Here is a 17673-nt window from a genome sequence, read left to right as displayed (position 1 = left end):
TTTATGCCAAGTTAACCATCTTTCAGCTGTAGCTTCACATTACACACAAATGAGTGGAGTCCATTTTCTCATCTACCTCTCAGCAAAAAAAGACATTTCCCAAGATATCCTTCTATTCCTTTTATGTTTCTGAAATGCTAATTGTAAATGGATTTTCAAATAACTTAAGGCAACCTATTGATATTGGGTTTTAGAAATAAAAATTAAAGGAAAATTGTCTTTTAAGGACAAAATGCATACAGTATAGGTTACAATCTAGTAGAAAGTGCGAAGCATCAGTTCATGTCCTAATAATTTCACACACTGCAAGGGCTGTATGCACTTGACAGCAGGAGGTGCATCCAGCAGTAACATCCTACCATAGATCTGCTGTATGCCCCGCCGGTCGTCGTCAGGCAGCTGGAAGTTCTCCGTCTCCATCCATTGGTAAAAGGGAGCCATGATGGCCAGGGGGTTGTTGGAGTGCTCCAGACCAAGGGCGTGGCCCAGCTCGTGGACTGCCACCAGGAAGAGGTCATTACCTGTGTGGAAAGGATCAAGCAACGACACAAGTTAGGGGAGAGAAAAATATCATCCTAATCTCTAGAAAGTTAGTTTGAGTGGTAGGGTTGGTTAAAAAAATTAAAAAAACGCATGTATACTGATTTTTTGCAACGACTTATTTAATCCATTACTTTCACTAGAATCATTATTTTCTTTCTTTTTTTACCAATGGTTTACCTAAGCGTTTTCTGTTTATGCGGTACTGCCGATGACAATTACATCATATCTGTTTCCTGCAAAACAGAAGCAGAAAATGCAGAAAAGCCATGTTATGTTCTTCTTCACAAATAAAATAAACGTCAGACCGACTGACTGACACATGACGTGCATTCTTTTTAGTAAACAATTAGTTTTCAGAAATGTCTCATGGAATAATGTCTCCAGAAGTGTATTTACCTTTAGTTTTTTGTTTAAGAAGGAGAGAAATAATTTCAATACTCAAATATATCAAATGGCAATCCTTCTAGAATCCCCATAAAGGAAAATTGCAACACAAATGCACTCGGCACAATCAGGACAAAAGCATATTGTCCCAGCCCTATTGTGTCTTGATATGAAAAAGCACATACAGGACTGCATAAGTTGCAGGTCACCAAGAGCAGAAACGCGTACAAAATCTGTGCACTCAATGTATAAGAATTGAGTTTCATTGTTCTCTCCCAGTTATGATGTCAAGAAACATCTCTGTAGATCTGACAGATAAAATCAAACACAGGCATGCTAATGATTGCTGATGTGAATCAACACACATTTGTAACAGTTATAACCAATCAAAGGATGCCGATGTGTGATCGCTGCTATTGATTACACACTGACAAGTCAGGGACAAACCCCTGGATAAACTTCCTGGATAAAAAACCTGGCTCACAATTAACCAACAAATCTCTATAAGTTCATCTCTGAAGGGAAGCCAACACACATTTGGGTACCTCCCCTTCAGTCAATACCTCTTTGTTGCCTAGCCATGCTCTCTTTGAACTTTGAACCTGCTAGCGACTTTGTCTGGCCCATGCTGATGGGTCAGATTTGTGCTGGTGACATCGTGGTGTTGGGGTATTAAGACACGGCGATGTCACTGCTATGCACGGAACGGAAGGGGAGATGCTTTGGATGCCTGCCCCTGTGCATCTCCTCATTCACTCTTTGTATAACACACACACACACACACACACACACACACACACACACACACACACACACACACACACACACACACACACACACACACAGTTCATCTCCCCCACCATCTATAATTTCAGAGTCACATGAATGTCCTCACGGTGTACTAAGCTGTGGCTAACACTCAAGGAGAGAACAGCAGAGGGCACGACAGAGTGCTAGAGATAGCAGAGGATAAAAACAAAGAGAGAGAGAGAAAGAGAGAGGGAGGGAGAGAGAGAAAGAGAGAGAGAACTGAGAGCACTGAGAGCAGATAAAGAGGCCTTTGTTAGGTAACTGTGACAGCCATTCTGTTCAACAGAAAAGCAAGAGTAAACTTCAAAAGCCTTGGCAAAGTTAGAAGTGCAGCCATTGCAACTATTGCTATTTGTGACTACCCTGTACAGACACACACACACACACACACACACACACGTTTTGTCATTTTGTCTATTTTAACTGTGAAGCTTTGTTCCCTTGTTTACCACATCTCACAGCTTATTCATCAGCAGCCAGGGGACTCCCTGTGAAGGACACGCACACTGAAGAAGCACCCTGACAACCCAAGTGCTCTTTCCAAGTTTGCTCTGCCTTTTCCCAGTGACTTACTCACATCACTCTCATCTGATCACAAAGAACCACAATAGCTTCTAACCTTTTACTGGTACTGGCCCGCAGCGTTCCATCTGAGCACGGTGTGTTTGAGTGTGCGTGTCAGCGATTCATTTGGACAAAGCGAAAACGCGTTTTTTTGTCAGAGCATCTGTGCCATAGAGCCTGATGATTAATCACATTGTGCATCACAAGGTACACACCAATAGAATTGTTCTTCACTGACAAATCAAACTGAGGTCAACTAAAGGGAAAGAATACAAAATGTAATGGATAATGATGGTGGATGTGTGCTTTTACTGTCATATCATTCCTTTATGTTTAACTGGCCCCTAAGCTAAAGTCTGTCTGTTTGACCACACCCCCAAAAGGAGGTCAGAGGTCAGAACTGATTCTGTTTCATTCTTAAGGACACTTCAGCAGGGCAGATGTTAACGGATGCTTGACCAAGTCTCACTTCTTACTTTTCATGTGAGGTTAGGGTACCACTTTTGTGTGCACCAGCATATGAACAATGATAGTTCTAAAGAAAAGTTCCTTAACCCTCTTGTTGTCCTCGGGTCAAATTTGAAGCCTTTAAAAAAATGTTTAACCAAATTACCACAAAAAATGGATTGGATTCCTTACAACGCAATTGATCACTTTCATTCCTCTGATCTTAACTATTAGTCAAAATAATTCATAATTTCCGCTTTTTAACTCAAATATTAGGTGTAATTCTATATTAATGATGGTTATTGACCAATAATTCCAAAAAGTAGTGTACAACTAGTGGTAGTAAGATGATATTAGTAAAAACTAAATAAAAAAGTGGGACAAAGGGACCGACAATGACCCAGGAGGACAACACAAGGGCTATAGTATCCTTGTTCTGCATCAGTACTGCAAAGGCAACATTTCAATGTTTTATTTGAAATGCTATTAGAGCTGCAACTAAGGATGGTTTTCATCGGTGATCAATAACTTAGTTTTGATTTGTCAGTCATTTGGTCCGGAAATAGTCAAAATAAACAAGTATTAAATTTTCGGGATTTTAGATGGTTTGTTTCGTTCAACAACCAGTTTAAAACCTAAAGATATTAAATATCTTTATATTTGACAATACAGTACAACCACAGAACCTTTGGCATTTTGATTGCTAATCAGAATCTGAATACTTTATTGCCTGCAACTGGCTTAAACCCTGAACTCAATGAAGTCATACTGTTGTTGAAAAGACAATCTTGACTGTTATTATTGTACACTATCACTCCATCAGCCAATTGATGGATCAATACAAGAGGATTAAAAAAAGAAACAGGGGGTACATCCCAGCAACGGTGCGACCGGAATGCAGTAGTAGAATGCTGGAGTTAATTAAAGACAACGTCTGTGAAAAGTTTGACTAATTAGATGTGTGTCTAAGTTGGAAAAGATTGTAATTTGGTCCTACTTTGCTTTTGAGCTGTGTGAGTAGCGTGGTGCAACAAAGGGAGCAGTCTAGAGATCTCCCCCAAGTGGAACACACTCCCACTTACTGTGGCATTCCACCGTGCCTGTGATCTGTCCCGCTACACATCCTACACACAGCTGATCACACACACACACACACACACACACACACACAAAGTTTAGCTGTCTGTGTCTGATGTGTGTATGTAGATAACAGGGTAAGGAAACCCATTGTTGCAAAGAAAATCCCTCCCTAGTCAGCAGGGTTAATGGGTGCACAGCATGAAGAGGAACTTCTTAAAGTTTCTTAAATATGAAGCTACGTTCTTAATCCTCACTTTTACATACGATTAGTTTAGTGCTAGACATTGATGTTAAGAGTTGTAATTGGGTTTAGGGTTCACGTTAAGGAAAGTGTGAAGGTAAAGCATGTAGCACCAACAGGTTTAGGCAATCATTCCAGTTCTCAAAATCACAAAATATCTGTTGTGTTTGTGTGCCTAGTTTAGCTTCTACAGATGGATCACAGTTGTCACTACACTACAGTTAGTGTATGTCAGCACAAGTTCTTAGCAACATATGAAAACTATAAAGAGGTGCAGTTGGGGCAAAGAGTTTGAGGCAAAGCGTCGACTTTTACAGAGGTAAATGAGTAGCGGAGCCCGACAAATGAGAGATGATGTAGCTAGCTAAGCCATGCCAACTCTAGTTAGGCGTGGAGGAAAGCGATGGGGACAGCTATTTGTAATCTATACCGATCCATTACAACCAACACAACATTAAAAATGACTATAGTGCTGCAAACAGCTCATCGGCTGAAATGATCAAGGGCCTAATAACCCCTCAATCCTCACTTCTACCAAAACGTGAAGTAACAACTCCCTCTGGTCTCAAGATAAAGCCTTGTAACACGCAGCAACACCAGCCCACCTGAGGGTCCATGAAATAACAGGCCTTCAAAAGTAAACATCTGCCTGCCTCTATGGGAGTTTAACATGTAGGTGTGTATACTTATGGCCCCTGTATTTTAATGAAGAACATTTATTTAGTTAAAGTCAAGAGTGTGTCCTTAAAGGGTTGGATTTTCCTAGTTTTTTTTTAATGAAGCATTAAGATCAATTTCCAAAAGAGTTTTTTTCATTCCTCTTTTTAATCTACTTTAGCATGGGTGTGTATACTTATGCAAGCCACTGTATGCTTTCTATAATTTTTCTTCGTAGCATTTGGTATAAACAAAGAAAAACACTAGACCTCCCGAATTGTTCCGACAGTAACAGTTTACCTTGTACGTTGTGGTTTCCTATGGTCCATGGTTCATCGGAGTCAAAGTGTGTGTCCCCACCCATTCCAGGTCCAGGGAAGTAGGCATGGGCTAGGAAGCCTCCCTCCCCATCAAAAGGAGAGCTGTCTCCATGAAAACCCGAAGCGAAGAAGATCATAATGTCGGGCTCCTTGCGGCGTCCATATTTGATCTCCTGGTAGGGAATTTCGTCAAACGTCAACGGGGTTATACTCTCCCAGACTTTGAACGCCCGACGGATGGCTTCGAATGAGTTATACTCTCCAATCTTGGGAGTGTAGTTCTGGATACTACGGGAACATAGAGGGAAAGAGGGAAAATAAATATTAAAAACGCCAGTCCGACCTGTTCCATAACATACCCCTTTGTGGATTCACAAGCAACAAAAGAAATGTTTGAATCTTAACGTCCATTGTAACGTTTTACAGAAGCCTTTGTGAGTTTTCTTTGTGGCGGGATGGTTTTTCTTGACAATCAGAACGTCTTTTAGTTACCTGTAAGTGAGGTGGCTCTTGTTCCACTTATGTCCCGTGAGGGCGTAGCGTTTCCGCCGCACGTTGGTTTTGATCTGGCCTCCGAACTTGTCAGGCACACCGCAGCGGGGTCTCTTCATGGCACTGATGGAGTGATAGTAGTCAGGAGCAGGAAAGATATATTTTTGTTTGTGTGTGTGTGTGTGTGTGTGTGAGTGTATTGAAAGAATAAAAAGAGAAGAGATAAAGGGGAGCATGATGTTAAAGCTCATACTTTCTCCTCTTGATGTCATGGTTCAAAGACATTATTTCCAAATTCTTATCCAAATCATCCTATTAAACAAAAAATGTTTTTATAACATATCAAATTATCAAATTAAGTAAAGGTTGGGCCCCAAAATGAGTTGCAGCACAGTGTTTGTGGGCTGGTCCACATTGTCTGTATGAGTGGGTGTAGGGCTGGGCAACATATCCATATTATATCAACATTCATATATGAGGCTAGATATCAACGTTGGACATTGTAATATCGTGATGTGACATAAGTGCTGTCTTTTCTTGGTTTTAAAGGCTGCCTAACAGTAAAGCAATGTCATTTTCTGAACTCACCAGACTTAACAGCTGTTCTATTTTTTGCCTTTTACCCACTTAGTCATTGTATCCACATTATTTGTGATCTCATTGTGTTCATATTTTGCAAAAGACCTAACCCACAATATCGCCGCAATATCAATTTCAACCTGTTTGGTCAAAAATATTTGACTTTCTCCAAATAGCTATAAGTCGGTGTAAGTCTTATGGCGTTTTCCACTTCATGGAACCTGCTCTACTCACCTCGACTCGACTCGCTTTTTTGGTTTTCCATTACAAAAAAAGTCCCTGGTACCTGCTAGCAGCTACTTTTTTTTAGTGCTTCCTCAGTCATGGTTATGAGGTAGTACTAGGCATGAGGCGGTGCTAATCTGCAATGGAAAAAGGAGGACGGGGCACCGCGGCCGAGTCCAGGCGAGGCGAGTTGAGCAGGTACCATTAATGGAAAAAAAGCCGTAAATCAAACAAAAACAGCATTGTTTATCCCTGCTGACCTGATGGTTTGAGGGTCCATCTGTCCTGTGACCTCCAGGCTGTAGAACTGCTGCATGTCGCTGATTGCATTGGACAGAATCTGAGCTGATCGCATGGTGGACATCTGTCTGCTGGCCTGGGGCAGGTAACCGTACATCCTCAGCCACGCCTGGAGACAGGAAGAAAAACAGAAAGGAAATGGTTACAAATGTCATCTGTTCATATCATGTGGTGCCAACTACCTTGAATCAAAGCTCATTAGATTTTATATCACTGACGTCAACAGCATAAGAAAAAGAGAGATTTACGCAAAGACAGAACACTCTACTACTCTACACAAACACACTACAATCTCAGAAACACTTTTTACTTAATCAAGAAGGGAATTATGGAATTGATGGAAACTGTGTTTTATGATCATAATGCATGGGCAATTTGTCTTCTTTTTTACAGCTGGGAACAATCCTCAGACTGAAGAAACCACAAGAAGGCAGAGAGAACATCAGTTTTCAGACCTGAATGTTCTGGGGGTATGCGACTGGGAGGGCTGGTGCGGGGGGGGGGGGGGGGGGGGGGGGGGGGGGGGGGGGTATTAATGACAGACGTGAGGGAGAAAACGTGATATCTGACCCAATCACAGATGACGCAAAGTCTATCCCACCTGTTGTGTAGAAACCTAATATCACACATTGCACACACATGCAAGCACTTGCACATTGGGTCGTCGGAGATACTAGATACGCCTACGCGTGGACACACCGGGAATGTGTAAGGGTGTGTGTCTGAGTGTGCATGTGTGCTCACCATGCATTCAGCTCAATGAGAGTCTATGTGTGCAGTTCTCAGGTTTACGCCCATCTTTCACAACGCAAAATGCTACTTGGTAATCCGTATTTACTCATCCACTCCTTAAAAAGCCATACAAACAAGCTCACCTCTTTCAGTCCTTCTCTACCACACACATACCATACGCAGACTATATACATCTGTATAGTGGAAGGGCTCAGTCACATATGTTCTGCCCAAAAATTTGTTAATGGAAGTGGTAACCCAAAATGTATGTTTGGCCCTCGGGCTTTAGAGCACCTGGCCCCTAGAGCTCAAACCTTCAAAACCCGTTTTACCTCTACGTCAAATCTCCAATCACATTCATAGAGACAGGCTGCTATGTGGTGAGCTTTTCAAGTCAGTTGCTGCAGCAGTTTTTGTCAGTTTTCAGTCATTCTTTTTTTTTTTTTTTTTGATTATTCTTGGGGCTTTTTTCCTTCATTAGAGTTGAAAAGGGGAGAGATCGATGGGGAATGACACGCAGTAAAGGGCCGCAGGCCGGACTCGAACCCAGGTCGCTACAGGACTCAGCTAACATGAGGCGAACGCTCTTACTGCGGACGTTCTAATGTCCATTATTATCATGATTGTTATTATAGATAGGATTACTTATTAGTGTGTCATTATTATAAAATGCAGAGCTGTAACATTATAGACTGCAATGTATGTTAGTTCACCCAATACATTCTGTTTCATTCCTATTTATCTCTGTGTATCCTATAATTTTAGAATTATTGTTATACTTTCCCAAATGTACTATACACTATATGTTTATACATAGTTCAATACACACGTCCTTTTAACTACTGTTCGTCAGTTATATTAGCGGTCAGTTGTGAATATGTGTCATTATGCAATACTGTGTATAGCATTTTATTTCCATTTTTCATGTGTAGTTTCCCCTATTGATATATTTTCAGATCCTATGCTCAGTCCTTTTTCTATCTACTCACTGTTAGTTGTGGTGGCTTCTTTCACCTGAGGATCATTATATCTATTCATCTTAATTGCCTGTTATTTAGACCTTTTTTTATTTTCTTTTGAAGATGTACAACAGTAAAAAAAACCTCTGAAAGGTATTTTTCCCTCACTGTGTCTCATCTTCATCTTCCCCTGTCTGTATCAGCTCTGTGTGTGAGTGTGTAGGAGCAGGAAGAGATGTAGAGGGGGCTGAACTGGACGTGACCCTGACCCACCTCTGCCTTTAGATAAGAAAGCTTCAGACACACAATTATACACACACACACACACTCCAACACAAGCACATACTTCCTGAAACCCTAACAATACTGTCCCACCACCCAACCACAAACACACACACACACACACACACACAGCGGATGAAACAGGTGATATGGTTCCAAAAACCAACATCTCACATAAAAGGAAAATAAGTGATTGATAAGCCCCACTCCTACTAACTGTAGTTCCTCTTGCTACGCCCGTGAAGTTCCCCAATTGTGCACGGCACATACTGAAATTTACAGTGTTGACAATGGCAGATTTACTGTATCATTGTAAATTGTAGGGAGTGATTGACAATGGGTCCATGATTTAGACGGAGGTCAACAAAAGCAGCCTTCTCATTTTTAGCCATTGATTTTGTGAACCCAAATGATATAAGAAATAAGATATTATCAGCTGTAGATAGCTAGCGTTTAGCTAATAAACATGTGACTTGTTTTAAAGTAAAAGCTCTATAAAAGGGTCTTAAATATGCACTTGAAACCTAGAGCTATCTCAGATAATAAGTTCCTGTTACGTACGTCTTCACTTGTGTGTTTTCTCAAGTGATTAACCCCCCCCCCCCCCCCCCCCCCCCCCCCCCCCCCCCCCCCCCAATCAAACTCTCTAGCTGCAGAGTATTGCTCTTACACCAGGCCAATGCACACCACTTTGACATGTGGCTCGACAGGAGGCCAAGCGTGCCTTGTTACAGTTGCTAAGCTATGATTGGCTGTTTGGGGGTGGGTTTTGGCAAATGGTCAAATCGATCAGTATCAAATGTTCAGAGAGCATCTCACTAAAGAGTTTGATCTCGTAACAGCTGCTGAACAAATGTCTGACAGCGTTAAAGGGAAATGCTAATTCCGCTAGGTTAGATTTCAATAGAAAGATATATAGATAGATAGATAGATAGATAGATAGATAGACAGATATTGATACAACAAAATGGGAAATTATAGTGTTACAGCAGCAACAAATCAGTCACACCGCACAGAATATAAATATAAATGAAATACTAGGATGCACTGTATATACACACAATATACATGAAATAATACAAGAACAAAAATTTGAATATATCTAAGTGGGGAATACCAAAATGTGGAACTGCTTAACTAGTAATGTTAAATATGTAGATAAACCTATTGTGCAGGTTGCAGTACTGCAGTATTGTGGATTCTCGGAGTCTTATCAGCACCCGGTGATGACGTGTTGAAGAGTTTTACTGCCTGTGGTAGGAAGGATTTCATGTAGCGGTCCGTGCGACATCATAGCCGTCGGAGGTTCTTAGAGAAGCTGCTCCTCTGTTGGACCAGTGGGGGGTGGAGAGGGGGGTCGGGGTTATCCATGATAGATAACAGTTTGTTCAGTGCCCTCCTCTCCACCACAGCTTCAAAAGTGTTGACCAAAACAGTGAATTTACTAAATGACACAAAACATGTCCACAAAAGAGAGAACATCTTTAAAGAGCTGATTAGTAATGTAATGTAAAGTATTGATCGCCGTATCGTGTCAGCTAATGGGGATCATTTTTCATACTGTCTGAAGATCAAAACAAAGCACTTGCTGTAATGCAGTGATCTAACCACACCAGACACTGTGGGGGGAACAGCGGAGTAACATTGCAATTCCCATCAGAATTTCAATAAAAGTAATTTAAAAAGCTAAAAACGAGCCAGTGCTCTGTGTAATCTCCAACGTGTGTCTTTTCACATTGCAGCTACTTCCTCCCCTCTCCTCTGTGATCAGCATCTCCACGCGCTTGTCGTTGCTGCAGTGATGGTCCTTGATGAAAAAGGGAAATGCCTTCATGTCTGTTGATGTTTGTGTCTGTGAACATATCTAGGAATGTGATGTTGTCTCTGCCAGGGCTGCACAATATATTGTTTTTTTTTTAAGATCAACTTCAGCGCAATAAACACGTCGCTTAAGGCTGCGAAGGACATGAGGTTTTTTGTGTTAGTTGAAAACGGCCCTTTAAACTTTTAAAACAGTTTTAGTGTTGCTTTTTGTATTTAATTCAATTTGTTATATGAAAGAATGTTAGAAATGATTTTTTCTTTCATTTGTTTTACATTCAACAAGCAATTTGAAAGCGGCAGAATAGCAGAGCGTTATTGCATATTTCTCTCATATCGTGCAGCCCTGGTCTCTACACAATCTTTCTCTGTCCCTTCCATACAAGTATTTACAGCAGGCTGTAGTCGGGTAGAAGGGAAGAGCTGCAGTGCTGTTGGGAAGATGTATAGACGCTTATGAACCCCTGCCCCCCCCCCACCCCCACACGCCCATCGTCTACAGCAACAGTAAAGCACTTCAGCCGCTCACCTTGCCTCATCAGCTGGGCTAAGTCTAACAGGAGTAGGGGAGTGCTCGTGTGTTTGTGTGTGTGTGTGTGTGTCAGTGTGAGTGTGTCAGTGTGAGTGTGTGCGTGCATGTACTCTTAGCCTCGTCTCTAAAATGGCCTTTCAAAGAGTCCTTGAGCTTACCTGCCAAAACCAGACCCAGCAATATACAAGGAGTTGTAAAACCTGCCAGAAGTGTGTATATGAGTGTTAATGTAAGCTTGTGTGTGTGTGTGTGTGTGTGTGTGCGTGTGTCTCCACCACAATGTCAGCCAAGATACTAACAGAGCTTTTATTCCGAGTTTTGGTCTGCTGCCATCTCTTACCCCCCAAAGTCCGACCAAGAGGATGGATAAGTAAATGGAGTAGTGAGAAAGAAAGAGACACAGACAGGCAGCCAGGAGGAAGACAATTTGATTACTTCAGTTTGGAGATTTCATAAAGCACATGTGGAGTTAGAGAGGCAACCAGACGTGCCTCTTTTTCTGAATGCAAGACAATAATATACACATTGGGTATGGACAGATAAAGCATGCAGGGACACATAAACACAGCATTTTGCAAAATGCAGGAAATGCCTAAAAACATATAAACACATTCAGGGGTAGTTCCCATCCAGTTCTTGTGAACATGGTAAAAGCCAATCACAGGGGAGCCGGGGAGAAGTGGCTGGAATGTGAAGAGACAGCACGCTGCAGATTACACGGATACAAAGAGGATACGGATTGAGAAAGTTGAAGAGGAGTTATATGCTGCAATAAGTCACTGATTACCCCTCTCTTCGCTGCTATTACTCTGCTTTAGCTTCAAATTGCTGTTGCACACTTTTAGCATTCTGTCCATGCAGCCTGTCTTATCATGTCAGTTTCTTTCTGTGCTCTCTCATGTTCTTTCTCTCCTATTCTCAAGTTTTCTCTCACAGCTCTCTCTCTTCAGACAAGAGCGTCCTTTGTATTTCCTAAGATGCCTTGGAGTCCCAGGCCCAGCATGCCTTTGCACTGTGTGTGTGTGTGTGTGTGTGTGTATGTGTGTGTGTCCCAGTCAGAGAACAGCTGTCACATTCAGCCATCACATGCCGCACAGCTGAGATTGACCACCACTGTCCACCGTCAACTTTCTCTCTCCATCTTTGTCTCTCTTTCCCTCTTTCCTAAATAACCCCAGCCCAGGTTTCTCCGTTTTCAATCTAAAGTTCTCTGATTCTTGTCACACTCATAGTCCCCCTCTTTTTCCTCATGTTTCTATCCCCCCACGTCATCCTGTTTGTGCAGACAGAGTAGGAGTAGAGGTCTCAGGCCAACTTCTAAACAAATGGCTTGAACCACATCTGAATAGTAAGGATCAGATTAAACATGAGAGGAAGTATTTCAGTACGTGTACAAACTGTAGAGTAGGTAGGTGTTTAATCTGGGTTTGTGTAGCAGATACAGGCAGCTTGAAAACAAACCCAACAAGGTGTCATTTATACATGACATATCATTTTATATGCTGATTATGTTGATCAAGACACACTACTGTCACTCTGTTCTGAGTGAGGGTGCTGCCCATGGCAAAGGGGGTTGGCAGTTGAGGTATTGATGCCAGGAAGGGAACAGAGGCCTTTCCAGCTACCGGTCCACCACCATACTTTGGTCCATTTGGGTCCTTGAACCAGCCACTCTCCAGTTCCCAACCCAACCTGCTACTGACCGAGCTACTTTCACCCATAAATCAGAAAGCAGACTTTACAGAGAGTGATTTACCAACTCACCACCACACAACTACTGAAACCCCGAAACCGCCTATATTCTGGTCATACATAAACATTTCTATGACCTTCAATTAATCTGTCAATTACTTTCTCGATTAATCGATTAGTTTTGTGGCATATAATGAAAATGACAAGATGGTGACAAATATCAATCAGTATTTCCATTTTCACAAATGTCTTGTTTTGTCCACAACTCAAAGATATTAACTTTACTGTAACAGAGAAGTGACAAAAAAACTGAACAAATCCACATTTCATAAACTGGAATCAGATAAGTCCCTCTTTTTTAAATTACAAGAATGGATTAATTGATTAACAGTTGGCGACTGATTCAACAGTTGACAGCTAATCTATGCAACTCTAACACTATTCTGACTTGTGTGTGAAAACAAATGTTCCGCTCAGAATCAAGGGACAGATTCCAGAGCCACAAAGACCACCAGTGACTTCCTAAAAGCAGCCCCCCCCCCCCCCACACACACACACACACACACTTCTTTAACTCTTCAAAGTAACAACCTGTAGTTTTAGTGTGCTGTGTCCAAGAGATGCACTTTACGTTTAGAGCTCTATGCTTGTATGAAGCATTGCAAATGGTAAAGAGACAAAATGGGTGATGTAATTGTTAGTATTTCAGCTGACACACAAATACACCGGCACACACACACACACACACTTGGCAACAAGTGCTTAGAGATTTCTCATCCGTCCACACATTGTGTAAACCCTACATCTCTTGTCTCAGTAAGTCACAGCAAACATCTAAACACACACACACTCTTATAATAACCCATCAGGATGTGTTGTAACCTGGCTGACAAGAAGACCCCCCACCCACCCCCCTCCAGGTCTGTCAGTATGTCTTTCTCTCTCTGTCAAAGAACAAACAAAAGCACCTTCCTATAGGTATAGCATCAGCTCTCATCTCTTGAATTGTCTTAATCCCTGGACTGACGAAAGAAAAATGCAAGTAGTGCTGGTTTGACTTCCAACTTGTTACTTTGGCACCCCTTTGTGACTGTAACACACCGATATAAGGAAAACTTGTGTAGGCCTACATGTTTCCATAATGGCTAAGAGGTCCAAATCGGGTGGAGAAAGACACATTATGAGCATGACAACAACACTAAAAATAGCCAAGAGTAGGGCTGTAACATGTGGTTTTTAATGTATGCAGTGTAAAGTGCAATGGTAAAACACTGCAGCTGGATGCCGGCCATCTCATGTCCTTCCCCTCCCTACTGTGTGGTATATATTAATTGGAAGTAGAAATAATTTAGAATAATTTTACAAACACAAAACAAATACCCCGTAGGTTTAATCGACTGTCCCTCCCGGGCAACTTAAGTTTTTCTTCTCCGGACTCCCCTGAACATGGGGTGGAAGACAGTCAATGATGATGACTAAACAATGATCATTGTGTTCATTATATTTCAAATCACACAACATATGGATTTCTGTAAATGCGGTATTTCAATGATGCCGTTATCGGCCCTAGCCACTGGGTAACTTGTTGTAGAAAGGAGCTGGGTCTTGGTGATTCTGCTTTGTATTGTGATGATTACTGAAAGAAACAAGTTTGATGCCAAATAGTTCACTACACAATGACTACAAGGCTGTTGAGCATGCAAAATGCTTTGCTTGTGTAAGTTTTCCCATTCACCTACATTGTAACAACAGGATTCCTAAATTCTAGCACAGTCATTATAAGAGGAGGGACCAGAGACCACCACATGTTTATTTGAGAAGGGTGTGATGGGGGTGGCCACAAAAACATCTTAACTAAAACATGTCTAGTAACTGAAAAAGGTGACGGTACTATACAGGGGAAATACATTTAGTGAATGTCCCTGATTTTTGAAATCCCTTAACTAAATGACAGCTATGTAAAAGACTGTACACCTGCCAGTCAATCTACTTAGAAACCAAATTAAACAAATTGGGAAATAGTAATGTGGTCAGTGTTATCAGTATCATGAACCAGGTGTTCCAGGTGTTGACCTAGCCAATCAATTCTGATTGGCTAGGTCATGTCTGAAGCTGTTACACAGGTAAATACAATGCCCTCATATCCGTTTATTTAATGAGGCACACAATAATTAGGCTATATGGAATACATAAAGACTTGTTACAGTATATTGTATACCTGAGGTGTAACATTTGAATAGCACAGTGAGGCTGGTTATTTATCTGGTTAACCAAAGAATTTGTCAAATTGTGCTCTTTCCAAAAGTAGTCCCTGCGTTGGCGGAAGCAAAACAAAACACTGCTTGACTCCATGCCTTTTGGTCATTTTGGAAGCGTATAGTTGATATCTTAATATCATTAAGTAGTCTCTAACATCTGCAGCTTCTGGTTTCATTGACTCAGTCAGTAAGTAACAAGCATTACTTAGCCAGTCTTATCAGTAGTCGAGGAACACTGCTGGGTTTTTCTTTTTTACCTCTGAGTTGAAGGTGCTGTCATCCGCCGCTCCACGCGCCACAAGCGCACACAGCCACAGCGCGAGGAAGGTCCGTCTCCAGAGCAACCAGAAGCAACTGTTCCATGAGGTGGAGGCCATGGTCTGGGGCGCGAGGGAAAGCAGTCCTCGTTCACTCCCGACGGTGAAATGTATATGTATATAAAGACACGTTTTCACTAGCAGTCTTGCTAGTTCAAGCGGTAGCGAAAAAAACTGTTTTCCGCTACGACAGTCCAGTGCACGCTTGCATCGTGGGAAAGAGCTCCATTCCAGATACAGTCAGAGCAGCATCAGAAACTGCCCCTCCACAAATGTCGGTGAGTTGTCTCACGTGCTCATACAGCTTTCTCCTTTTAAGTTTTTCCTTTTCAGTGTTCACGGACTGTCTTTAGCCTACTTTGCTGTATCTCTAGCGGGAGTTACCCACCAGAGTCTCATTTAATCAACATCAAAGTTGTTGCGTTATTAGCAAGCTAACCATGAAAGTGCACAGCAATGTCTTTCAGCAAAGTGTGTCTACCACAAGAATTCGTTTTAGTAAATCATTAACTGCAAACATGTTCAAATCCACTGGGTTAATAATAACCTCTCGTCGTGATAATGCCGAATAAAGTGCAGTCAAATTTACCCTGAGAAAGTTGCAAACTATTACAGGACAAAATGATAAGCCCAAAGTTCACCGCACTTGACAGACTCCTTCAGCAGAAGCGAACGCGGCTGTTTTAGCTCGCGACCTCTCTTGTAGAAAATACAAATATTTGACGGTTTCTTTCCCCTTAACATCCGGTTTTTCCCTTTTCCCAGAGCAAATCTTCTCGGAAACAGATACTTTGCTAGTTGCTATCAGTCATGTCCTGAGTCAGTGGCTCTGCGGTGTCTTCCTACCGGAGCAGGACGGACAGTGGTCTGCTCTTCGTTGTGTTTCGGTACCTAACGTGGAGATGCCAGCGTCAAGCTTGACATCACCGTATCACTTTGTCCCTGTCATGACTTTCAAAATAAAATGTAGTCTGACAAATAAACTGTAAAGAGTCTGGCTTGTGATGAAAATGAAGACTATGCAGAACGAAAGACATAAAACTAGTACGAACTGTTTAATTTCTACATACAGAAAATATGACATTTTTTCTATTCAGACATTGTCCTAATAACAGCAACGCTAAGTAAAAACTGTAAAATGTTTGAGGGAGCTCATGGAGCTGATAGTCTTAGGTTATTTGAACAGTGCAATTACATGTGATACCTAGGTAGACTCTACTAGGCTAATTCAAATCCATGCATGTCTTTGTTTTTAACTGAAAGCATTTTCAAAATGTCTTTCCAGGTGTGATTAGGTTTTTCCTCTTATTTTGAAGGCAACCGATTTCCGGTGTTGTCTTGTCTTTCGGTGCCTAACTTGATGGATCTGACCACTACAATGGTCTTATCAACCGGACGGATGGAGCTGGAAGTGGGGAGGGAGCAGAGAGCTCCGAGGCGGACGCCAGCAAACACGCTCCCTCCCCCCTGTGTTCACGGCGAAGTAAAAATCCACATTACACGCACACACACACACACACACACACACACACACACACACACACACACAAACACACACACACACACACACAATCTGACTATGACAGGATGTGCTGATAACATATGAGATTTAAACCACTATAATGTGTGATAATAAATTTGCTAATCATTAACCAATAGATCAGATTTAGAATCAGAAAAAAAGAAAACAATGTTTTGCCTAGTAAGTAGCACTTATGAGACATTTGCTTTTGTTGGTGGTGCTTTGATGAACAAATAAAACATTATAATGAAATAAATAATAAATACAGAACAAACGTGAAAAAAAGTGGCTGTATGGATTAGGACAATGTTGTTTTGCTACTGTAAGTTTTGTTCAGGCACACACACAAATGCACACACAGGCAGAAGCAGCAGCAACACACAATGATTACACTTCTTTATTGCCATAGCATCTATTCTATGTCTGTCCATTATTTGCCATGTCTGTAAGCAATTTAAGCAGCTCTCACTATAAAAACCTTATTAAATATAAGGGAAAAATAAATAAATAAAACATGTCCATGTTAGAAGGTAGCACCTGTCATCACTGCAGATGGGTTAAGGGCTGTAGAGAATGATCCTAGTTCCTCAGGCAGTCCCTGTCATTTGTCTCTCAGCAGAGACCGTGGAGAACCACGTCTATATAATTACTTCCCTATCAATGGATCCGATCTAAGGCAGAAGGAAGTAGCTACTTACAGAATGGTTATGTTAATTGTTACTGGTTCTTGGGCATTTCTTATGTATTGAGGAGACACAAAAACGTATTAAAGAGGTTGAGAAACAGGGTGATAGTATGATAAAGTTCACCATTTATGCACTTACGGTTGCTTGGCATTGCAGGGATCTAAAATTCTTACTGATCTTTGTGGCATGAGGTCGATACAGGAGAAGAGGCACCGTTATCTACCAAACAC

The 17673-nt window shown here is 41.5% G+C and overlaps 1 protein-coding gene across 1 annotated transcript in view; it reads right to left on the bottom strand.

The window, feature by feature from the left end:
* The window catches only part of mmp15b (matrix metallopeptidase 15b), a 27322-nt gene extending 11629 nt beyond the window's left edge, over positions 1–15693 (bottom strand). Inside the window, exons 1-5 of the mRNA XM_034872286.1 lie at positions 15176–15693; positions 6603–6751; positions 5539–5661; positions 5027–5334; positions 360–521 (exon numbers count right to left, since the gene is read on the bottom strand). Coding sequence (XP_034728177.1) covers positions 360–521; positions 5027–5334; positions 5539–5661; positions 6603–6751; positions 15176–15295 — 862 coding nt within the window. The 5' untranslated portion in view covers positions 15296–15693. The remainder of the gene's footprint in view (positions 1–359; positions 522–5026; positions 5335–5538; positions 5662–6602; positions 6752–15175) is intronic.
* Between the last annotated feature and the right edge of the window lie 1980 nt (positions 15694–17673).

This window comes from Etheostoma cragini, chromosome 1 (genome assembly GCF_013103735.1).
Source record: "Etheostoma cragini isolate CJK2018 chromosome 1, CSU_Ecrag_1.0, whole genome shotgun sequence".
NCBI lineage: Eukaryota > Metazoa > Chordata > Actinopteri > Perciformes > Percidae > Etheostoma > Etheostoma cragini.
This window is presented reverse-complemented; position numbering and strand designations above follow the sequence as displayed.